The sequence below is a fragment of the Oncorhynchus mykiss genome, chromosome 16 (assembly GCF_057628025.1).
Source record: "Oncorhynchus mykiss isolate SJ-2025 chromosome 16, ASM5762802v1, whole genome shotgun sequence".
NCBI lineage: Eukaryota > Metazoa > Chordata > Actinopteri > Salmoniformes > Salmonidae > Oncorhynchus > Oncorhynchus mykiss.
The window spans coordinates 49,113,152-49,138,392 of NC_143037.1; the positions used below are offsets into that span (position 1 = coordinate 49,113,152).

General features: G+C 41.9%; 2 protein-coding genes and 1 non-coding gene across 3 annotated transcripts; 1 reads left to right on the forward strand and 2 right to left on the reverse strand.

The window, feature by feature from the left end:
- Nucleotides 1-2,797: 2,797 nt before the first annotated feature.
- Nucleotides 2,798-5,332, reverse strand: LOC110492748 (pancreatic progenitor cell differentiation and proliferation factor). The gene is made up of 4 exons (XM_021567213.3): nt 5,069-5,332; nt 3,464-3,626; nt 3,276-3,369; nt 2,798-3,121 (listed from the first exon to the last, which is right to left on the reverse strand). Exons 2-4 carry the CDS (start codon nt 3,594-3,596, stop codon nt 2,983-2,985), a joined length of 366 nt encoding a protein of 121 aa, XP_021422888.1. The 5' UTR covers nt 3,597-3,626; nt 5,069-5,332; the 3' UTR covers nt 2,798-2,982.
- A 1,148-nt stretch (nt 5,333-6,480) lies between these two features.
- Nucleotides 6,481-6,552, forward strand: trnae-cuc (transfer RNA glutamic acid (anticodon CUC)). The gene has a single exon. It is a non-coding gene; the product is annotated as a tRNA-Glu (tRNA).
- A 2,045-nt stretch (nt 6,553-8,597) lies between these two features.
- On the reverse strand, nt 8,598-25,192 carry LOC110492750 (tumor protein D54). The gene is given in 10 exon segments (XM_036945822.2): nt 8,598-8,881; nt 8,999-9,025; nt 9,027-9,048; nt 9,317-9,361; nt 9,902-9,928; nt 13,364-13,465; nt 14,081-14,128; nt 22,680-22,828; nt 23,053-23,171; nt 24,689-25,192. Coding segments are annotated over 10 exon segments (708 nt in total). The 5' UTR covers nt 24,717-25,192; the 3' UTR covers nt 8,598-8,740.
- Nucleotides 25,193-25,241: the final 49 nt, after the last annotated feature.

Consider the following 25,241-nt stretch of genomic DNA (forward strand, 5'->3'; position numbering starts at 1 on the left):
CTTCCCCTAACCCAGACAGGCACTGGAGTCGCTAGTGAGCGATGGGACAAGGATATCCCTGTCGGCCAGACCTTCCCCTAACCCAGACAGGCACTGGAGTCGCTAGTGAGCGATGGGACAAGGATATCCCTGTCGGCCAGACCTTCCCCTAACCCAGACAGGCACTGGAGTCGCTAGTGAGCGATGGGACAAGATATCCCTGTCGGCTAGACCTTCCCCTAACCCAGACAGGCACTGGAGTCGCTAGTGAGCGATGGGACAAGATATCCCTGTCGGCCAAACCTTCCCCTAACCAAGACAGGCACTGGAGTCGCTAGTGAGCGATGGGACAAGGATATCCCTGCCGGCCAAACCCTCCCCTAACCAAGACAACACTGCGACAGAGCCTGGACTCGAACCCAGAATCTCTAGTGGCACAGCTAGCAATGCAATGCAATGCAGTGCCTTAGACGACTGCGCCACTCAGGAGGCTGAGTGGCGCACATTCTGTCCACATTCTGATTGTGCCCATATTCTCAGAAAAATGTCTACACATGGTATTAAAATGTGTCTCATTTCTGTCCACTGTGTCAGCATCGTGACCAGATTTCCTCGTCCCTCTTAATTATTTATTTTAAGACACATATTGATGCCATAAGTCAATGGTTCCACCTGTCATTGATTTTTAAAAGGCGGGATAATGATCCAATTATGATTTTAAATGGTTTCACTATCCTGATCCGTTTACACTTGTAAGATATCCAGACAAATTGGCTGCATTTACACAGGCATCCCAATTCTGATCTTTTTTTTCACTAATTGGTCTGATGGAAAAGATCTGATGTGATTGGTCAAAAGACCAATTAGTTGGAAAAAATATATATCAGAATTGGGCTGCCTGTGAAAACACCGCCAATGGGTCCTGAGGACGTCAGGAAGATATGATCACAAGCAGATCACAATGCATCTTTTAATAATCTACACCTGTCTGAAAATGTGGGCACAATCAGAATGTGGAAAAGATCAGGACAAAGGATTCATGTTAGAACCAGGTATAAATGAGGCTTATGTCTACAGGTCTCTTTTGTGAAAGACATTTAATCTCAATGACAATAACAATATATAAACAAAGGTTCAATCAAATGCTTAGCTACAGTAACTGGAGTAAACCTTGTTGGCAACTTCAGTCAGTGTAAAACTAGTGAAGTATTCACATTTGTTCCATGCTATAATTAACAATCCTGAAAGTGTATTTTATTGTGTCCTTGTTGATATTTTCAGGTGCTGACTCCACCAATGTGTTGAGATCATAGAAAGTCGGTATAATTATACAGTGTACATTCCCTTTTATGCCCTAAGAGACTGTGAAAAACAATGTGAACGACTCTGCAGCAACACAGAACGTTCCACGGGTGGTTGACCTATATTTCAGAACAGGTGTACTGTATTATATAAGCGTAAGCCATCGTCTTTACCAATTAGCTGTTGCTAATCATATTGCAGCCTAATCAGCTTAATTGCATTAACAGTGGCTGGCAGCATGTTATAAAACAGACACTATACTCATCAGTATTGTCATGAACAAAACTGACAATGGAGTTTTGGGGATTATTATCATTACTGTTATCTGGTTACATAGTGTGGACACCAGAACGGTTCATTCTCAAATCTGTCTGTCCCCCATAGCCATGGACACCTTTCAAGTTCAGTATAGTGGCTGAGTTAATATTGACTCGTTATAAAAGTTATGACACTTTCATCACTAACTTAACTACTCAATAACTTCTACCCTAATCTTGATATGATTGCATTTTAAAGTGTGTGTGTAAACTATACACACACGTAATTATAATAAACAGTATATACAGTACCAGTCAAGTTTGGACACCTACTCAAGGGTTTCTTTATTTTATTATTTCTACATTGTAGAATAGTGAAATCAAAACCATGAAATAAAACAATGGAATGACATAGTAATTCAAAATAAATCACCGACAAGTTCACTAGCAAAGCACACGTGATCATCCATTCACCTACTCGTGTCTCACAAAGACATGGCAGTTGGAACCAAAAATCTGGACAGATTTCCAGTCTAATGTCCATTGATCGTGTTTCTTGGCCCAAGCGAGTCTCTTCTTGGTGTCCTTTAGTGGTTTCTTTGCAGCAATTTGACCATGAAGGCCTGATTCACGCAGGCTCATCTGAACAGTTTTTGCGACTCCACTTAACTTTCAAAGTTCTTGAAATTTTTCGACAAGGTCGGAGAATGAACTGGTGCTGTTTGAGCTGTTGCGTCTTTCCCCTAAATAGGGCTCTCTGTATACCACCCCTACCTTGTCAACACAACTGATTGGCTCAAATGCATTGAGGAAAGAAATTCCACAACTTAAAGACATGAAGCTGGTTAAGAATGCCAAGAGCGTGAAAAGCTGTCAAGGCAAAGGGTGGCCACTTTGAAAAATTTCAAATCATTGAATTTGTTTAACACTTTCTTGGTTTAGTGTGTGTTATGTGTTATTTCAAAACCCTGCATTTTGTAAACAATTATTGAACCTTTAACTGGGCAAGTTAGTTAAGAACAAATTCTTATTTACAATGACAGCCTACCCAGGGCAAACCTGGGCCAATTGTGCACTGCCCTATGGGACTCCCAATCACAGCCAGATGTGATACAGCCTGGATTCAAACCAGGGACTGTAGTGACATCTCTTGTACTGAGTAGGTGTCCAAACTTGACTGGTACAGTGTCTATAGTTATAGACAAACAAATATTTAGGGACTTAGTCACTTGAATAGGGAATACAATTAAGACAAAGTATTCATTGCAAGAATTTTGATTTATTCAACAGCAAAAAGCATGATAGAGAAATCCTTTTGTCTTTTATAAAAAAATATATAAACACAGAGGGAGGAAAAGCAGCCTCAATCACTAAAAAGTTGTAAAATCTGCTGCCTCAATCTCCAACTAAACTCAAGGTGTGGGGTGTTGGAGAAGAGATGGAATTAGGAGGGTGGTGGGCTCCCTTGTTCCACCTTCCCAGAGTTACTGCTTTCACTGAGTTGCCTACTGAGTTGCTTCTTCAACACCATCTCCCTGGCGATACACGCCACCTGCCCATTGGTCACTGTGTACGTTCCACTCCTGCAATAAGAAATATTGTTTAGCTAAAGAGGTACAGAAAAACAATTAACCGGTTACTTAAGGTGAGACATCTTACAAAGGACAAATGAAACGCAACATTTAAACTATGCATGGTTTTAATCCATTTGTGTGACTCTTGGGTTAAGGAACTCACTTCTGTTCAGATCCAATCATGCTGCCAGGCTGGTTCTGTTTGTTTGGGAAGAAGAAAGAAGACCACCAGTGACCAGAGTCCTGTCTCTGCAGACCTGAGGAAGAGAAAACAAAAGGAAACTTTAGAGACCGAGTGCGAGATAATGTTCTTATGAAAAACTTGTCAGAGTGCGAGAAACTGGTCTGTACCTGGGGGGTGTGGAATGACTTCACCAGCGTACTCAGAACTGCCACAGGAGCTGTTGCTAGAAGTGGAGCCTATGCGCCTTCTATAGTAATCATGGGTGGCGATGAGAGAGCCAGTGGACGGAATTGATGCCATTCTCTTTAACTCCGCTCAAAGATGGAAAACCTAGGGAAGAGAGAAGGGGATATTAGGAGTGTGGAGACAGGAACCATTCAAGCAGAGGCAAGTGATACTGGGATGAGCCAAATAATATTGCATGGATGCTGCTAGATGTCATTAAATGTGCCATAATGCAACAGCCTCAACATAGGCTTTTGTACAGATTTGTCTTTGTGGAAAGTGTAAGACCCATTTCAAAATCAGCCTGCAACCCATTCACAGCATTTTGCGACACCGCAGAGAACAGGTCTATATTCAACTTCATCCAAAGTGAGTTAGAAACATGCCTGAGTGACAAATTCTGGATTGTCATCCAGTCACAGAAGCCCGTCATTAGCCTATTATAGGCAAACGTGCATTTCCACTTCCCATGCTCCTGACCCCTTGAGCCTCTCTGATATCACTGTTGGCTTAGCCCTCAGTCTGAGGGGTGTGATAGAGACCAACAGCTGGGCAAAGTGATTTCCACACCATGATCTGCAAATAAGTGGGCTGTCTGGGACCGGGGTCTGCAGGTATAATGTTCCAACTTCCAGGCACCTAGCCAGGAAAGTGCACAGGCTAGGTGAGTCACAGGGCTCAACACTTGGTGTGAGGCGCTGCAGTACCTCTTTAAAAAAAAAGGTACTGACTAAGCCACTCAGAAAGCAGGACTATACAGGATGCACAACTCTTCTCAAACACTGCAGTGGAATGAAACATGCTAAACATATAGTTTTACTCCCCAAACAAACTACATTTCCAGAAGCAAAAAGGAGTGGTTTACTGAGAAGCAACCTGATTACATTTGATGCTAAATCAGTTGTCAGGTCCAGTCAGGGCAGAAGTTCAGTCCAGATGGTTACTGGCTCGGGATTGTCAGGGTAATGCATGTCTGTGCTAGATAGGCAGTTGCAAAATATCAAGGATAAACCAATCCCCTTTACACAGTGGGGAAAAAAAGACTTACTGCCATCAGGCACTATTGGATGTGTGAATGTGCATTGCATTCATGCCAGCATTGCCAATCACACCTCATGTGCAGAAAAATAAGAGACCAACACTGGCAAGTGTATGATAAAACAGACCATTGAGACAAAATGTAGATGCAAAGAGACTATACAATATCAGCAGTCAAGGCAACAATTATTCAACAAATTAGAGAATTCTTTGATGTTCCTCTTTGATGATCAGAATCAGATAGGATACAAAGCTGGTAGAAAGAGAATCCCCCCCATTCTGATTTCACTATTTTAAGGCTATTAGCCTACATTGTTAAAGGCAATGTGGAATCTTTTTTTAAATAATTTGTGCCAGGACAATAAATCAAATAGATTTAGTGTAGGTAAACATATCATTGGACACACATTGTCCATTGTTATCTGGGCAAGTAGCCCAGCTTATTCAATTGCCATTCAAGCTGGGCGAATATTTTTTGCCTTTTCTAAAAGCAATCAAATCAATCTTACCTTTTTATTTGGCGTTGAATGATGTTGAAAAACACCAAAGGCGGGGTCTTTTGGCAATACTCGGTGAATTAAGCTAAACGACTACTCTTGCCCATTTGTGGTATGTTCTCGAATAGAAAACTTCAAATTATTTCTGGTGTGCTCAGTGTAGAATGATGACTAGGAACAAGCAGGTAACTTTATACAGTGGGCGCTGTGACGCATCCTGGACGAGCTGCTCATGGGTGGGGTTAGGGCACGTTTAGGCCTACGTTTCCAAGGAAGCCAACCTGGACTCAGGAGTAGACGTAACATAGTAAACGTAAATATGTACTGAAATTAGAACAATTACTTTTCGAATTGTGTGTACTAATTTGTGGATATCCATCATCCATTTCGTATGATATGTCACATATTACAATTCTTATGATATGTTACGAATTGCAATGTGTACAATATGTTACGAATTTGCAAAACGTATGACAAGTTATGAGTTTCAGTATGTTGTGGCTAACTTTACCTATATGGATAATGTAAACTAGGATAGAGGTTATGGTAAGGATTAGAGATAAATTCAGGGTTAAGGGGCTATTAAGGTTAGGGGTTAGGAGGCTAAAGGGTTTAGGGGTAGGGTTAGCTAACATGCTAAGTAGTTATTTTAAAAAAAGCTAAAAGTTGTAAGAAGTTGCTCATTAGCTATAATTGTCCTTGATGAGAGTCAAACACAACCTTTGGGCTGTTAGACTTCGCGTTATATGCACGCACGCCTTCCGTCCATCCCGACCAACCTATACCTACCTATACCTCATACCATATACATTTTTCGTATGTACGTTTAACATGTTACGTCTAGTCTAGGCTGGGCAAGCACAAAGGCTGGGCAAGCACAAAACATGATCGATTGCAATGCTCTTGACAGACACGTCATACAGAATCCACAGCTGTCCCAAACACGAATAACCGAACTTTAACCCAGTAGCCTACTGATTCATTCACTGTTTTAATTTGTTCTTCCACAGCGTGGAATTTCCCATTTAGGAATGAATCCTAACTGTGAAAGCAGAACATAATGTCAACATGTTATTATCTGACTTTTTCTTTTCAATGTTTATAAGATGATTGGAATCACAGACTATTGTAACAAATCCTATAAATTATCAAATGTTATTCCCTCAATAATGTCATCATGAAGAAGAAAAACACGATAATAGTTATTTCAAAGTTAACAATATAAGTTTTTGATTTTCAATAGTATAAATTGGATCATTTTCTAGACATTTGATTTATTTTCTTGGTGGTCTAGTGGTTAGGCGTTCTCACCGCAGCCGCCCGCATTGGATATATGTGGGGTTTTTTTTACAACCTGACAGCGACTGTACTACCGAAGTCCTTTAAACCAACTTAAGAATATAATTTTCTGAGCAATTCAGATTTCCCTGGTGGTCTAGTGGTTAGGATTCGGCGCTCTCACCGCCGCGGCCCGGGTTCGATTCCCGGTCAGGGAACATACGTTTTGTGTTTGTTTTTTTAAACAACTGTACTACCGAAGTCCGCTATTCCAAGTTAGCAATATAATTTTTTGAACAGTATTTATCATTTTCTGAATAATGCTGCATTTCGTGGTGTTCTAGGGGTTAGGCTTTGGCACTCTCACTTCCGCGGCCGGTGTTCGATTCCCCGTCAGGGAATTTAAGTTTTACATTTTTTAAACAACATGAGAAATCACCGTTTTACCAGTCTATTATACTACCGTATCATGGTTATAGCTGTGAACTGTAACAACAATACTCACTTTTATTTATTTCTTTATTTTTCCAGAAAGGTATTAGTATCCAAATTCAGAACAGACCACTTTTGTTTTAATTGTAAATTCTCTTAAAGTACAAAAATACATTACTGTACATTTGTGATTGTTATGTTCTTAGAATGCAATAGTAGAATATGACAATGACATTTTCCTTCAAACAGTTGGACAATATACACTGCTCAAAAAAATAAAGGGAACACTAAAATAACACATCCTAGATCTGAATGAATTAAATATTCTTATTAAATACTTTTTTCTTTACATAGTTGAATGTGCTGACAACAAAATCACACAAAAATTATCAATGGAAATCAAATTTATCAACCCGTGGAGGTCTGGATTTGGAGTCACACTCAAAATTAAAGTGGAAAACCACACTACAGGCTGATCCAACTTTGATGTAATGTCCTTAAAACAAGTCAAAATGAGGCTCAGTAGTGTGTGTGGCCTCCACGTGCCTGTATGACCTCCCTACAACGCCTGGGCATGCTCCTGATGAGGTGGCGGATGGTCTCCTGAGGGATCTCCTCTCAGACCTGGACTAAAGCATCCGCCAACTCCTGGACAGTCTGTGGTGCAACGTGGTGTTGGTGGATGGAGCGAGACATGATGTCCCAGATGTGATCAATTGGATTCAGGTCTGGGGAACGGGCGGGCCAGTCCATAGCATCAATGCCTTCCTCTTGCAGGAACTGCTGACACACTCCAGCCACATGAGGTCTAGCATTGTCTTGCAATAGGAGGAACCCAGGGCCAACCACACCAGCATATGGTCTCACAAGGGGTCTGAGGATCTCATCTCGGGTACCTAATGGCAGTCAGGCAACCTCTGGCGAGCACATGGAGGGTTGTGCGGCCCCCAAAGAAATGCCACCCCACACCATGACTGCCCCACCGCCAAACCGGTCATGCTGGAGGATGTTGCAGGCAGCAGAACGTTCTCCACGGCGTCTCCAGACTGTCACGTCTGTCACATGTGCTCAGTGTGAACCTGCTTTCATCTGTGAAGAGCACAGGGCGCCAGTGGCGAATTTGCCAATCTTAGTGTTCTCTGGCAAATGCCAAACGTCCTGCACGGTGTTGGGCTGTAAGCACAACCCCCACCTGTGGACATCGGACCCTCATACCACCCTCATGGAGTCTGTCTCTGACCGTTTGAGCAGACACATGCACATTTGTGGCCTGCTGGAGGTCATTTTGCAGGGCTCTGGCAGTGCTCTTCCTTGCACAAAGGCGGAGGTAGCGGTCCTGCTGCTGGGTTGTTGCCCTCCTACGGCCTCCTCCACATCTCCTGATGTACTGGCCTGTCTCCCGGTAGCGCCTCCATGCTCTGGACACTACGCTGGCAGACACAGCAAACCTTCTTGCCACATCTCGCATTGATGTGCCATCCTGGATGAGCTGCACTACCTGAGCCACTTGTGTGGGTTGTAGACTCCGTCTCATGCTACCACTAGAGTGAAAGCACCGCCAGCATTCAAAAGTGACCAAAACATCAGCCAGGAAGCATAGGAACTGAGAAGTGGTCTGTGGTCCCCACCTGCAGAACCACTCCTTTATTGGGGGTGTCTTGCTAATTGCCTATCATTTCCACCTGTTGTCTATTCCATTTGCACAACAGCATGTGAAATTTATTGTCAATCAGTGTTGCTTCCTAAGTGGACAGTTTGATTTCACAGAAGTGTGATTGACTTGGAGTTACATTGTTTTGTTTAAGTGTTCCCTTTATTTTTTTGAGCAGTGTACATAACTACATATTGGAAATACTACATCATATTTAGAATGAATGAAAGGTTGGAACCAACACTGTCAAAGCCATACCCAAGTTATCAACCTCCTGCATAATGTTTACTCTTTGAAGGGGTAGTGTGGACCATGACATCAGGTTAAAGTAATGAAGGGAGTAGTGAGATTACAGATGGTTGAGAGAAAAATAGATTATGTTGGAAGGAACCACTGTTCTGAGATGGGCTTCTTTCAGACCCAGCGATATCTCCGCCAATCCCTAGAATCCTGGACACCTTGTTCTGTGTGGGAGAGACAGAAGCCAGTAGAGACATGAGGAATTAGTTGTAATATTAAAGATGGTGAAAATAGAGTATTTTCTGTTCTTTATGTTTGTGATTGTTCTCACAGACACTTACCTTCACGCTTCACACCATGTCTTCAAAAGGACTTGAATGTATTGGAATGTCTACAAGAAGGCAGAAAGACACATCTCTTAAACAATGGAATTCACTTTGAGGTATCACTTCAGGTTAAAGTAAGTTTTTCAGCTTTAAATGTAACTTTATTTACTTGCAGCATTAATGTCATTCTAATGTTGTTCACCAGACTCTTCCTCCCCAAGCACTGTTCGCAATTAGCCTGGGGACGAAGTTAATATCATTCAAACATAATTCACCGCCTATGGAGGTACTGCAGAAAGTAGTAGTAGTGCAGTAGTGTGCCCAGTGTTTTACCTCATTGACATAGCAGGGACACTGATGGAGTGGCCCAAGGAGGGGCTGGTGCGTCCGAGAGCAGAAACAGAGACAAAGAGAGATTAGTAAGAGCACCATGTAGTTTAGCAGTACATCATGTAGTAAGTACATCATGTAGTATAGCAATACATCATGTAGTGTAGCATGTAATATAGTAGTAGATCATGTAGTATAGCAGTACAACATGTAGTATAGTAGTACAGCATGTAGTATAAAGTACTAGTATAGCAGTACAACATGTAGTATAAAGTAGTAGTATAGTAGGTCATCATTTAGTATACAGTAGTAGTGCATCATGTATTAAAGGAGTGCATAATGTAGTATACAGTAGTAGTACAGTATGTAGTATAAGAGTGCATCATGTAGTATAGGAGTGCATCATGTAGTATACAGTAGTAGTACAGTATGTAGTATAGTAGTACATCATGTAGTATAGTAGTATATAGCACATGAGCAAGAAAAACAGATAAGATCAGTAGCAGCTTAATATATCACATCGAATATATCACATCGAAATCAAGGTTTTTCACTATCACAAGGCCAGGGAACTCCTACTATCCTTACCGAGGTGGGCTTGGCAAAGGCAGTGCCCTGTCCGGTTAATGGGCAGCGTTCCAGGAAAGAGATCGGGAAAGAGAGATGGTCAGATAAAGTAATCAAGAGGCCACATGGAGGTGTAAATATTGACAGTGCGCTGTATGAGAAGAGTGTGTGTGTGTGTATATATATAAAAAATACTCAAACAATTAATGGCAAGCAAAAATGCATCACAGCGACAGCTATCCTTTACGCAGGCTCAATTTAAAGGCTATGAAGGAACAGTAAAGTAGATAAAGGGATAATGTTGCCAATTAAGACCGACTGGTCTGATTCGATTAAGGCTGTTGAATTTCTCCCTGTGATTGCGTAAACAAATGCACAAGAAGAAACCTTTGTCCTCAACAATGTGTCCTGTGAAGGGCAGTGGTGTAAAGTACTTAAGTAAAAATACTGGAATGTACTCCTTAAGCATTTTTTGGGGTATCTGTACTTAACTATTTATTTTTGACAACTTTACTTCACTACATTCCTAAAGAAACTTAGAACCTTTTTACTGCATGCATACATTTGCCCTGACACACAAAAGTACTTGTTACATTTTGAATGACAGTTGTATTGCTTCTTTAAATCAGAACAACAATTTTCAGCTGTGCTAACACCATTTCAAAAGGGGTTTCTAAAGATCAATTAAACTTATAAGATAAACTTGGATTAGCTAATACAACGTGCCATTGGAACACAGGAGTGATGGTAGCTGATAATTGGCCTCTGTAAGCCTACATAGATATTCCATTTAAAAAAATCAGCCTTTCAGCTACAATAGTCATTTACCACATTAACAATGTCTACACTGTATTTCTAATCAATTTGATGTTATTTTAACAGATCATATTTTTTTTGCTTTTCTTTCAAAAAGCAAAAAAAGGAATACCCAAGTTTAATTTACAATCGACCGACACAGCCATGGCACGTTGGCCAAGAACATTTCGTTTTTTATTCCAGGGTTGTTGCTCTAGCACCTCGGCTGTTTTACACCTAGGCCTATATCATTACGATCAAGAATATAAAAAGGTAGCATAAATAGCTTATATAGAAATATATAATATACCTCTCTCTCGCTTAGAGAAGTGTTCTACCGTTAACTTTAATCAGTTTATCCCCGTGTTAACCAGCCCACCACACTAATAGAGACAACAACCCTGTTGACAATACCTTATCCATTTGCTGGTGTGTAACAGGACAATAATCATCCTTTTACATTTTTTATAATGAGATTTTAAATGTAAAAGGCAAATGGCACCAATTATTTTAGGATCATTTAGGCCTATTCCAATAGAGAACCTAGGCAGGTTTTTAATGATATTGTCCTTTATCATTGCCCTATAATAATTATATTCATATTTATTACGTTTTATCTTAACAGCTATTCATTCCAATTCACATCAGCGAACAATAATGTATTTGAAGTCATAATATACACGACCTCTACAATTAGGCCATATCATATAAAGTTTAAAAAAAAAAACTTGCTATTTCTAAAGTACAATCTTCAAATTAAATAAGTAAATAAATCATAAGAAAAAAGGTCAGCCTTACCCATCTTTGCCTTCCCCTAAATCAAAACCTGATATTAAGTCCATATAGAAAAGGGATAAATAAGTTCATCATACCCATTCTGCATTACCATAAGTCCAACCGTATTTTAAGTCCACGGTTCCATACTGCATGAATAAAAAAAGTTGTTCATGCAACAAACAAAAAAAGTTATGTGTACTGTTTAACGCGGTGCAAATATCTATCGGGGACTACTTCAACAGGAGGTAGCTATCACTCACAGCCACGTTGTAATCTTAAGAGTCCTTGAACATTTGGTTGTTTACATATAATTTATTGACCACTAGACGAACATTCTGCTTCACTGCTCGGAGCCTTTTGAAAGTGGGGTACAGGGCACGTCGTCTCTCCACTATTTTATGGGGAAATTGTTCATCAATAGAGAATGAGGTGTTCTTCAATTCTCTAACCTGTTGTAACAAAGCAATTTTCCTTTTGAGGTGGGTCAGCATAGCTACGATCGGACGGGGCCTTCCCTCTGCTCTGCCATCGAAAAACGGGGAGCCCTATGAAAATCAATTGTTTCCACCTGTTCGTCCGTCATATTGAGATTACTTTTCCTGAACACCTTGATTTTTCCTCCGTTGACAAATAGTTTGTGTTCATCCTCCTTTTATTCCCATTATAACAATATAATTTTTCATACTTCTGCACTTTAGATCAAGTAATTCGGCTTTCATTGTTTTATTATCATACCGTAGCCTCTCTGTAGTGTCTTCTAGGGAGTCCACGGCAGTTTTCAATATCATATTTTCCACTCGTATTTCATTTTATTACTGTAATCCATTCTTATTTTTAAGGCCTCAAACTCCCCCAGTAACCCAGGCAATATATTTTTTTTTTGAACTGCTCGCTCATGCTTGTAAGCAATGCTCTATCTTCTGGAGACAGTTATAAAATCGTCCCCCTCCCAATGTGACATTTAGAATTTTTGGTTTCGCTTGTAGAACTCGAGGAAAGGTATTCTCTTGTTCACTTCGATGTATGCGTTTCTTTTTCGAGCATATCAAAATGCGGATCAATAAATAGTTCCAGATTCTCAATATTATCCAGAATGTTTGTTTTGTAGTTATCAGCCAATCCTCAATTGTTGTGATTAAGTCATGCAACAAACTTTGCCTACCACGCTGCCACGTCAGACTTAGTCTTTTACCAAATAGGGCTATCTTCTGTATACCACCCATACTTTGTCACAACATTTTTTGGGTTAATAGATTATTCAATTTGTGCTATTTCATAGTTATTCACTATTATTCTACAATGTAGAAAATTATAAAAATGAAGAAAAACCCTGTAATGAGTAGGGGTGTCCAAACTTTTGACTGGTTCTGTATATATATACTGTTGAGCATGAACAACCCAACAGCGTTGCAGTTCTTGACACACTCAAACCGGTGTACCTGGCACCTACTACCATTCCCTGTTCAAAGGCACTTAAATCTTTTGTCTTGCTCATACAGAATCCATGTCTCGATTGTCTCAAGGCTTAAAAATATTTTTGTAACCCCCCCCCCCCCTCCTTCATCTACACAGATTGAAGTGGAATTAACAGGTGACAGCAATAAGGGATCATATCTTTCACCTTGAATCCCCTGGTCAGTCTGTCATGGAAAGAGCAGGTGTTCCTAATGTTTTGTACACTCAGTGTGTGTGTGTGTGTGTGTGTATGTATGTATATATATATATATATATATATATATATATATATATATATATATATATATAACTGGATTAAAAAGATGATTGATTTAGTGGATTAAGACAAAGTGACGATATGAAGGGTGGACACTGCTGGTGGACAGATGAGTAATAGTGGTGGTGAAGGAAGATGGAAAGAACAGAAGGGTGTGCAGGAGGATGAGCTGAGGGTACCTCATGTCTCCAAGTCTCCTTGTAATGGCCACACCCACTGTGGACAGGGCAGCACTGGTCATCTGTCCTGCATTAGAGATACTCTCCTGGGTCCTCTTATACCTAGTCACAGAAAGCAAGAGAGAGAGTCGGAGATCTAGAAAAGACAGGAAGTTTATATTTTGACTACCAATCAGTTGGCATGACTACTATAGTATATCAAGGGGGAAAGGGCAAAACTTAACTTATGTCACCGAGGTTTGTTCAAAGTACACCCTACGCAAGGACTTAATTTGCATATTGGCCCATCCACTTTCTTGGATCCTCCTTTTCACAGTGACGAGCTTGCTGTGTTCCACCACAGCATCAGCAGGAGGACACATGCTATGAGCACGGATGGCCTGGTTGAAGCACGATGGGTGAAACCCCAAAATATGAGCCATCAGCACCTTCGTGGTCACCCTGTCCTAGTGCAGATAGCCAGATTCCCCCCACCCCCTCTGTTTTCACCAAGTAAAGTGCTCCCTCCCCGGCCAGGCCAGCCACAGCCTGTTGTTAATGCTGCTGCCAATGTTAAGAAAGGCTATTGGACAGGCTATTAACAGGCCTCTGATCCAGCTGACCTTAAAATCCCATCAGCTGTTCCAACATAGAGCTTAGAACAACATAGAACAAGAACCCTTTTAGCAAAGCCCGTCTTGGTTAAATTCACATATATAATGGATAGTGACCACTCACACGTTAGATTGACTGATGTCTTCCAGAGTAGCTGAGGCTGTCAGATATCTGTAAATACAGAGGTACATTATCATCAGAGCGCCATTTTAGAGAAAGCATTAAGTACTGAAGATGAGCATGCATTTCAGGATTATGTACTGTAGGTATTATGCCAGGCAAAAACAGGGTGCTGACATTGTATGCTTTTCTACAACGTTCTGCCAGAAATAATAATAGATGCAATAGCTGCTTTGGCAGGCTTGGTTCACCTTTGCCCAACTTTTACTCACATTAAGTCAGAGTCAAATCTGCCCTGGTTCATTTGCAAAGGCTCTCCATTAGTTTGAAGTCTATCCACAGTTTTTGAATGCCTTCAAATCTGATAGTGTCTCAGGGGGAGTTGGGAAATGCATATAATACACAATTATACACAAGTACATGTGTGAAATAGGACAAATATACTGAACAGAAAAAGAAATGCAACATGTGAAGTGTTGGTCCCATGTTTCATGAGCTGAAATAAAAGATCCCAGAAATGTTCCATACGCACAAAAAGCTTATTTCTCATAAATGTTGAATGTTCATTTCTCTACCATAAGCCGTCTTAGGGAAGCTGATCTGGGTGCTCGTTATCCTCACCAGGATCTTGACCTGACTGCAGTTCGACTTCAGTGGGCAAATTCTCACCTTCGATGGCCACTGGCACGCTGGAGAAGTGTGCTCTTCACGGATGAATCCCGGTTTTAACTGTACTGGGCAGATGGCAGACAGAGTGTATGGCGTCGTGTGGGCGAACGGTTTCCTGATGCCAACATTGTGAACAGAGTGCCCCATTGTGGCGGTGTGGTTATGGTATGAGCAAGCATAAGCTATGGACAACTAACACAACTGCATTTTATCAATGGCAATTTGAATGAGCAAAGATACCGTGACGAGATCCAGAGGCCCATTGTCGTGCCACCTCATGTTTCAGCACGATAATGCACAGCCCCATGTCGCAAGGATCTGTACACAATTCCTGGGAGCTGAAAATGTCCCAGTTCTTCCATGGCCTGCACACTCACCAGACATGTCACCCATTGAGCCTGTTTGGGATGCTCTGGATCGACATGTGTTCCAGTTCCCACCAATATCCAGCAACTTCGCACAGCCATTGAAGAGGAGTGGGACAACATTTCACAGTCCACAATCAACAGACTTATCAACTCTATGCGAAGAAGCTATGTCCGTTGCACTCCATGAGGCAAATGGTGGTCCCACCAGATACTGACTGGGTTTCTGATCCACGACTCTAATTTGTTTAAAAGGTATATGTGACCAACAGATGCATATCTGTATTCCCAGGCATATGAAATCTATAGATTAGGGCCTAATGAACGTATTTAAATTGACAGATTTCTTTTTTTTTTCAGTGTACAGTATATGTATATGGTATTTGATTAGGATCCCCATTAGCTGTTGCAAAAGCAGCAACTACTCTTCCTGGGGTCCACACAAAACATGAAACATAATGCAGAATGACATAATACAGAACATCAATAGACAAGAACGGCTCAAGGACAGAACTAAATTTTTTTTAAAGGCCCACATAGCCTACATATCAACACATAAACTATCTAGGTCAAATATGGGGAGAGGCGTTGTGCCGCGAGGTGTTGCTTTATCTGTTTTTTGAAACCAGGTTTGCCGTTTATTTGAGCAATATGAGATGGAAGGAAGTTCCATGCAATAAGGGCTCTATATAATACGGTACTCTTTCTTGAATTTGTTCTGGATTTCGGGACTGTGAAAAGACCCCTGGTGGCATGTCTGGTGGGATAAGTGTGTGTTTGTTAGAGCTGTGTGTTAGTTGACTATGCAAACCATTTGGGATTTTCAACACATTAATGTTTCTTATAAAAGAAGAAATGATGCAGTCAGTCTCTCCTCAACTCTTAGCCAAGAGAGACCGGCATGCATAGTGTTTATATCAGCCCTCTGATTACAATCAAGAGCAAAATGTGCCACTCTGTTCTGGGCCAGCTGCAGCTTAACTAGGTATTTCCTTGCAGCACTGGACCATACGACTGGACAATAATCAAGATTAGACAAAACTAAAGCCTGCAGAACTTGCTTTTTGGAGTGTGGTGTCAAAAAAGCAGAGCATCTCTTTATTACGGACAGACCTCTCCCCATCTTTACAACCATTGAATCTATATGTATTGACCGTGACAGTTTACAATCTAAGGTAATTTAGTCTCCTCAACTTGTTCAACAGCCACAAGGAATGATTTGTACCAAATACAATGCTCTTAGTAGTGATTCCATAGACTTCAACTCTTTTGTTGAGTCAGTGTCAGTGTTAGTGGTGGCTGTTTAACAGTCTGATGGCCTTGAGATAGAAGCTGTTTTTCAGTCTCTCGGTCCCAGCTTTGATGCACCTGTACTGACCTCGCCTTCTGGATGATAGCGGGGTGAACAGGCAGTGGCTCGGGTGGTTGATGTCCTTGATGATCTTTATGGCCTTCCTGTGACATCGGGTGGTGTAGGTGTCCTGGAGGGCAGGTAGTTTGCCCCCGGTGATGCGTTGTGCAGACCTCACTACCCTCTGGAGAGCCTTACGGTTGAGGGCGGTGCAGTTGCCATACCAGGCGGTGATACAGCCCGCCAGGATGCTCTCGATTGTGCATCTGTAGAAGTTTGTGAGTGCTTTTGGTGACAAGCCGAATTTCTTCAGCCTCCTGAGGTTGAAGAGGCGCTGCTGCGCCTTCTTCACGATGCTGTCTGTGTGAGTGGACCAATTCAGTTTGTCTGTGATGTGTATGCCGAGGAACTTAAAACTTGCTACCCTCTCCACTACTGTTCCATCGATGTGGATAGGGGGGTGTTCCCTCTGCTGTTTCCTGAAGTCCACAATCATCTCCTTAGTTTTGTTGACGTTGAGTGTGAGGTTATTTTCCTGACACCACACTCCGAGGGCCCTCACCTCCTCCCTGTAGGCCGTCTCATCGTTGTTGGTAATCAAGCCTACCACTGTTGTGTCGTCCGCAAACTTGATGATTGAGTTGGAGGCGTGCGTGGCCACGCAGTCGTGGGTGAACAGGGAGTACAGGAGAGGGCTCAGAACGCACCCTTGTGGGGCCCCAGTGTTGAGGATCAGCGGGGAGGAGATGTTGTTGCCTACCCTCACCACCTGGGGGCGGCCCGTCAGGAAGTCCAGTACCCAGTTGCACAGGGCGGGGTCGAGACCCAGGGTCTCGAGCTTGATGACGAGCTTGGAGGGTACTATGGTGTTGAATGCCGAGCTGTAGTCGATGAACAGCATTCTCACATAGGTATTCCTCTTGTCCAGATGGGTTAGGGCAGTATGCAGTGTGGTTGAGATTGCATCGTCTGTGGACCTATCTGGGCGGTAAGCAAATTGGAGTGGGTCTAGGGTGTCAGGTAGGGTGGAGGTGATATGGTCCTTGACTAGTCTCTCAAAGCACTTCATGATGACGGATGTGAGTGCTACGGGGCGGTAGTCGTTTAGCTCAGTTACCTTAGCTTTCTTGGGAACAGGAACAATGGTGGCCCTCTTGAAGCATGTGAGAACAGCAGACTGGTATAGGGATTGATTGAATATGTCCGTAAACACACCGGCCAGCTGGTCTGCGCATGCTCTGAGGGCGCGGCTGGGGATGCCGTCTGGGCCTGCAGCCTTGCGAGGGTTAACACGTTTAAATGTCTTACTCACCTCGGCTGCAGTGAAGGAGAGACCGCATGTTTTCGTTGCAGGCCGTGTCAGTGGCACTGTATTGTCCTCAAAGCGGGCAAAAAAGTTATTTAGTCTGCCTGGGAGCAAGACATCCTGGTCCGTGACTGGGCTGGATTTCTTCCTGTAGTCCGTGATTGACTGTAGACCCTGCCACATGCCTCTTGTGTCTGAGCCGTTGAATTGAGATTCTACTTTGTCTCTGTACTGGCGCTTAGCTTGTTTGATAGCCTTGCGGAGGGAATAGCTGCACTGTTTGTATTCGGTCATGTTACCAGACACCTTGCCCTGATTAAAAGCAGTGGTTCGCGCTTTCAGTTTCACACGAATGCTGACATCAATCCACGGTTTCTGGTTAGGGAATGTTTTAATCGTTGCTATGGGAACGACATCTTCAACGCAAGTTCTAATGAACTCGCACACCGAATCAGCGTATTCGTCAATGTTGTTATCTGACGCAATACGAAACATCTCCCAGTCCACGTGATGGAAGCAGTCTTGGAGTGTGGAGTCAGCTTGGTCGGACCAGCGTTGGACAGACCTCAGCGTGGGAGCCTCTTGTTTTAGTTTCTGTCTGTAGGCAGGGATCAACAAAATGGAGTCGTGGTCAGCTTTTCCGAAAGGGGGGCGGGGCAGGGCCTTATATGCGTCGCGGAAGTTAGAGTAACAATAATCCAAGGTCTTTCCTCCCCTGGTTGCGCAATCGATATGCTGATAAAATTTGGGGAGTCTTGTTTTCAGATTAGCCTTGTTAAAATCCCCAGCTACAATGAATGCAGCCTCCGGATAAATAGTTTCCAGTTTGCAAAGAGTTAAATAAAGTTCGTTCAGAGCCATCGATGTGTCTGCTTGGGGGGGGATATATACGGCTGTGATTATAATCGAAGAGAATTCTCTTGGTAGATAATGCGGTCTACATTTGATTGTGAGGAATTCTAAATCAGGTGAACAGAAGGATTTGAGTTCCTGTATGTTTCTTTTATCACACCATGTCACGTTGGCCATGAGGCATACGCCCCCGCCCCTCTTCTTCCCAGAAAGATGTTTGTTTCTGTCAGCTTCTGTCAGCGCGATGTGTGGAGAAACCCGTTGGCTGCACCGCTTCGGATAGCGTCTCTCCAGTGAGCCATGTTTCAGTGAAGCAAAGGACGTTACAGTCTCTGATGTCCCTCTGGAATGCTACCCTTGCTCGGATTTCATCAACCTTTTTGTCAAGAGACTGGACATTGGCAAGAAGAATGCTAGGGAGTGGTGCGCGCTGTGCCCGTCTCCGGAGTCTGACCAGAAGACCGCCTCGTTTCCCTCTCTTTCGGAGTCGTTTTTTTGGGTCGCTGCATAGGATCCACTCCGTTGTCCTGTTTGTAAGGCAGAACACAGGATCCGCGTCGCGAAAAACATATTCTTGGTCGTACTGATGGTGAGTTGATGCTGATCTTATATTCAGTAGTTCTTTTCGACTGTATGTAATGAAACCTAAGATGACCTGGGGTACTAATGTAAGAAATAACACGTAAAAAAACAAAAAACTGCATAGTTTCCTAGGAACGCGAAGCGAGGCGGCCATCTCTGTCGGCGCCGGAAGTACAGAACAAAGTTCTGCAGTATTAGTAAAAATGTGATCGATACATGTGGACGATCTTGTTCCTGTAGTGTTTGTAAACACCCTGGTAGGTTGATTAATAACCTGAACCAGATTACAGACACTGGTCACAGTAAGAAGCTTCCTCTTGAGCGGACAACTTGATGAAAACCAGTCAATATTCAGGTGCCCAAGAAAGTAGACCTCTCTGTTTATATCACATACAGTATCAAGCATTTCACACATTATTTAGATACTGACTGTTAGCACTTGGTAGCCTATAGCAACACCCCAAAAGAAAAGGCTTTCGATGTGCCAAGTGAACCTGCAACAAAAACACTTCAATAACACTTGACATAAGATCTTCTCTAAGCATTACAGGGATATGGCTCTGAATATATACAGCAACACCTCCCCCATAAGCATTTCTGTCTCTTCTATACATGTTATATCCTTGTATTGCTACTGATGTATCATCAAATAAATTATCTAAGTGAGTCTCAGAAATGGCTAATATATGAATGTTATCTGATGTTAGCAAGTTATGGATTTCATGAACCTTATTTCTAAGGCTACATACAGTGCCTTGCGAAAGTATTCGGCCCCCTTGAACTTTGCGACCTTTTGCCACATTTCAGGCTTCAAACATAAAGATATAAAACTGTATTTGTTTGTGAAGAATCAACAACAAGTGGGACACAATCATGAAGTGGAACGACATTTATTGGATATTTCAAACTTTTTTAACAAATCAAAAACTGAAAAATTGGGCGTGCAAAATTATTCAGCCCCTTTACTTTCAGTGCAGCAAACTCTCTCCAGAAGTTCAGTGAGGATCTCTGAATGATCCAATGTTGATCTAAATGACTAATGATGATAAATACAATCCACCTGTGTGTAATCAAGTCTCCGTATAAATGCACCTGCACTGTGATAGTCTCAGAGGTCCGTTAAAAGCGCAGAGAGCATCATGAAGAACAAGGAACACACCAGGCAGGTCCGAGATACTGTTGTGAAGAAGTTTAAAGCCGGATTTGGATACAAAAGATTTCCCAAGCTTTAAACATCCCAAGGAGCACTGTGCAAGCGATAATATTGAAATGGAAGGAGTATCAGACCACTGCAAATCTACCAAGACCTGGCCGTCCCTCTAAACTTTCAGCTCATACAAGGAGAAGACTGATCAGAGATGCAGCCAAGAGGCCCATGATCACTCTGGATGAACTGCAGAGATCTACAGCTGAGGTGGGAGACTCTGTCCATAGGACAACAATCAGTCGTATATTGCACAAATCTGGCCTTTATGGAAGAGTGGCAAGAAGAAAGCCATTTCTTAAAGATATCCATAAAAAGTGTTATTTAAAGTTTGCCACAAGCCACCTGGGAGACACACCAAACATGTGGAAGAAGGTGCTCTGGTCAGATGAAACCAAAATTGAACTTTTTGGCAACAATGCAAAACGTTATGTTTGGTGTAAAAGCTACACAGCTCATCACCCTGAACACACCATCCCCACTGTCAAACATGGTGGTGGCAGCATCATGGTTTGGGCCTGCTTTTCTTCAGCAGGGACAGGGAAGATGGTTAAAATTGATGGGAAGATGGATGGAGACAAATACAGGACCATTCTGGAAGAAAACCTGATGGAGTCTGCAAAAGACCTGAGACTGGGACGGAGATTTGTCTTCCAACAAGACAATGATCCAAAACATAAAGCAAAATCTACAATGGAATGGTTCAAAAATAAACATATCCAGGTGTTAGAATGGCCAAGTCAAAGTCCAGACCTGAATCCAATCGAGAATCTGTGGAAAGAACTGAAAACTGCTGTTCACAAATGCTCTCCATCCAACCTCACTGAGCTCGAGCTGTTTTGCAAGGAGGAATGGGAAAAAATGTCAGTCTCTCGATGTGCAAAACTGATAGAGACATACCCCAAGCGACTTACAGCTGTAATCGCAGCAAAAGGTGGCGCTACAAAGTATTAACTTAAGGGGGCTGAATAATTTTGCACGCCCAATTTTTCAGTTTTTGATTTGTTTAAAAAGTTTGAAATATCCAATAAATGTCGTTCCACTTCATGATTGTGTCCCACTTGTTGTTGATTCTTCACAAAAAAATACAGTTTTATATCTTTATGTTTGAATCCTGAAATGTGGCAAAAGGTCGCAAAGTTCAAGGGGGCCGAATACTTTCGCAAGGCACTGTATATTAATATGGGCTATTTTCATCCCTTTCCTGGGTAGCTTATCAGAGATAGACATAATACTGAAAAGAGCAAACAAAGCAAGAGAACAAAATATACATTCAGCAGTCCATTAATCAATTGGTGTGTGTGTGTGTTGTGGGGTTGAAGCTACGAAACCATAGGCTTGACTCTCTCATCCCTTCCAGGCTTCTGGGAGGGAGGTTGGACAATGAGCCTGTCATAGCGGATGTAAGCAATGTCCCCACGCGCTCTGGCAGCTTTCATGGCTGGGATCAGTTATCTCAGTTACCTATTTCCTAAGATATACGTTCCTCTCAAGTTCTTCACTCTTTCCAGAACATCTACCTTGTCCTTGAACCTCAGGAACTTGACCACTATCGGCCCGGGCCTATCACCTGTGCCGGGTTTTCCAGTCCCGTGGGCGTGCTCCACCTCAATCTTCCTGTGGTCCATATTCAATTTCTCAGAGATCATTTCCCTCACTTTGTCCTCAGACTCAGTCCAGGTCTCATGTGGAGATTCTGCAATTCTGTCCACAACCATGTTATTCTGCCTTGAACTGATGTCCTCTCTCAATGACTTACAGATTGCTGTCATCAACTCATAGAGCTGACCATGGGAGAACTGCAAAATGTTCTTCAGGTCCTGGACCTCTCTGGTCAGGTCGTCCATTATTTTATTAGTAGAATCTACAAGTATTTGGACAAAACACTTGAAGCTATTTTCTTGTTGTTGTAACAACTACTTGTAGGTCTCCATTTGTTTGTTTAAAAGATCATTCACGTGTGATAGAGAGACACCAATGTCCTCAACGGTACTCCTGCCAGCTTTGGTCTTTGCCAGTACCCACCAAATTATTATTATTATTATTATTACTACTATTCTGATACTAATTCTGATGTATTATTGTCAAGTTTGTTATGTAATTCAGTGACAGTCACTCAATCAGCCCATGTCAGCTAACTTTGTTTAGATGGGTAATTTAGTCTTTATAATGCCTCGGGTTACTTTAATACATTTCTGATGTTGTATAGGCGGTTGAAGAAGCAGGAGTGTTGTGTGACATCATGAGGGCATCTCACAGGTGGAAGTACTTACGCATTGGAGGTCTGGACTTCCTGCCAACCTTTGGACAGGTTTTGTTTAATCTCACTGAAGGGGCCAGTACCCAGCTGCCTCCTGATGTCCATTGCATATTTCTCTTTGGCCAAGAGTACCTGCCGCAAAGTCTGTATTTCATCCTCCGTCTGAGCAGAAAAAAATGACAGAAAAGTTTACAACGTTCAGACTAAAAATAATAAATTGTGGATTTTCTATGACTTGTCTTTTTCCATTAATTTGGGTGCAAATCAAAATCTGAACAAATTATTTTGCTAAGAGACAGATTCAACATAAATGAATATGACAATGTTTGACAACATGAAGAATGGGACAAAAGGGCAAAGTTGGACAGACACAGAGAGAATAATACCTTTGCCAGCTCCATCTTTAAATCAAACTCATCCTCCTCTGATAGACCGTTAGTCGGACTTCCAATTCCTGATATTCCAATGGAAATGTTCCTTGGTGTAACATTTTCCCCACTGTAACCTTTGAAATGATAGATGTTACTGTCTACAATGCATACCCATATCAATGCTCGAACTGTGACTTCATAAATGTTCAGTTGTTGACATAAATTACTGCTCTACTGGCAGTTCATCTTAATTTAGTCAACTAGTCTCAACTAAAGAGATGCTCTGCTTTTTTGACACCACAATCCAAAAGCAAGTTCTGCAGGCTCTAGTTTTGTCTAATCTTGATTATTGTCCAGTCGTGTGGTCCAGTGCTGAAAGAAAGACTTAGTTAAGCTGCAGCTGGCCCAGAACAGAGTGGCACATTTTGCTCTTGATTGTAATCAGAGGGCTGAAATAAATAGTATGCATACCAGTCTCTCTTGGCTAAGAGTTGAGGAGAGACTGACTGCATCACTTCTTCTTTTTATAAGAAACAATGTGTTGAAAATACCAAATTGTTTGCATAGTCAACTTACACACAGCTCTGACACACACTTATCCCACCAGACATGCCACCAGGGGTCTTTTCACAGTCCCGAAATCCAGAACAAATTCAAGAAAGCGTACCGTATTACATAGAGCCCTTATTGCATGGAACTTCCTTCCATCTTATATTGCTCAAATAAACAGCAAACCTGGTTTCAAAAAACAGATAAAGCAACACCTCGAGGCACACCTCTCCACTATTTGACCTAGATAGTTTGTGTGTATGCATTGATTATGTGTTTCTGTCCTTGTCTATTGATGTTCTGTATTATGTCATTCTGTATCATATTTTTTTATTTGTGTACTTTTGCATTAGCTAATGGGGACCCTAATAAAATACCAAAATACCAATACCAACTTACTGCTGAGAGTTAGAATAGTAAAATGCACAAGGTGCAATTTCGAAATTTGGTTGTGCGTCAGCAGTCTTTCTCTTGTAATATCAGTCACTCAATTAGCCCATGTCAGCTCAGTTTTTTAAAGATGGGTAAGATAGTCTAGCGGCCAGCAATCTAAACTTGTAGTAATCACGGGTATAGACCGGAGGGCAGCCATTGATTTTGTTAGTCACACTCAGTCAGATATCATATTAAACATACAATGCAAAACATTTCTCTAGACCCTATGGCAAAATCTGTCGAATTGCAGGAAATTAGCTCTAGAACTGCTAATGTTTCTCTCCGCACCATGGCAAATTGTTTAGAACTGCAGCAAACCTGTTTTAAAACAGCAACATTTTCTCTACAATGTGGCAAAATGTGTAGAATTGAACTCTAAACGTATATATATATATATATATATATATATATATATGTTTTTTTATTTTTATCTCCGCTGTCAAGAGGACTCCCATTCGTTGTTCTCCATTTCGCCCAGTGCGCAGTCCATGGTGCTGAATTCCATGCCTACCTGTAGCGCTAGCAATAGCATTGCGTGTGGCTAATCACGCATAGCATGAAAGGCTATCTAGGCAAGTATTCTTTATCTCACCGTGTAATACAGAGTAGGATGTCATTCATTCATTCATTCATTGAACAATTCAACAATCTAGCCATAGTAACTTACCTTGCCTATTCATGATCAGCAGAGGCATGAACAACTCCGTTTCACCCAGCACTTCTTTTCCGTGTTCGTGCTATCGTTAGCTTTTGCTAAATGGTGTCCAATCCCTACTGTTCAATAATGGATGTCTCAAATGCTTCTCTATACTCACATTCAGTATCACGCTATGGTTTACATGCCAAAGCTATATACAGGAAATCAAGAACATAATGTAGTCTTATTTGGAATATTAACGTTATGTTGCGTTGTTTATTCAACACCTAAGTATTTTAAGAATGTGAGTTAATCCCGCACGTGAGTGTGTGAGATGATGGTGGCGTACCCCTGTCGAGTAAACAAATTCGATGTATTTGTATACATATTGTCCATATTGTTCATCGATGTTATTTTATCAAGTATAGGCTATCCTAATTCATTCAGAACGAACTTTGCTGCTGCTGCGGGAAACACAAACAGCCACCTGTGCAGGCTGTGCTGGATCTTTCAGCGTTGGTAAAATATCCACCAAGTGGTAAAATGAGTGAGAGCTGAAGAGAGGATTCCACAGCACGGGCTC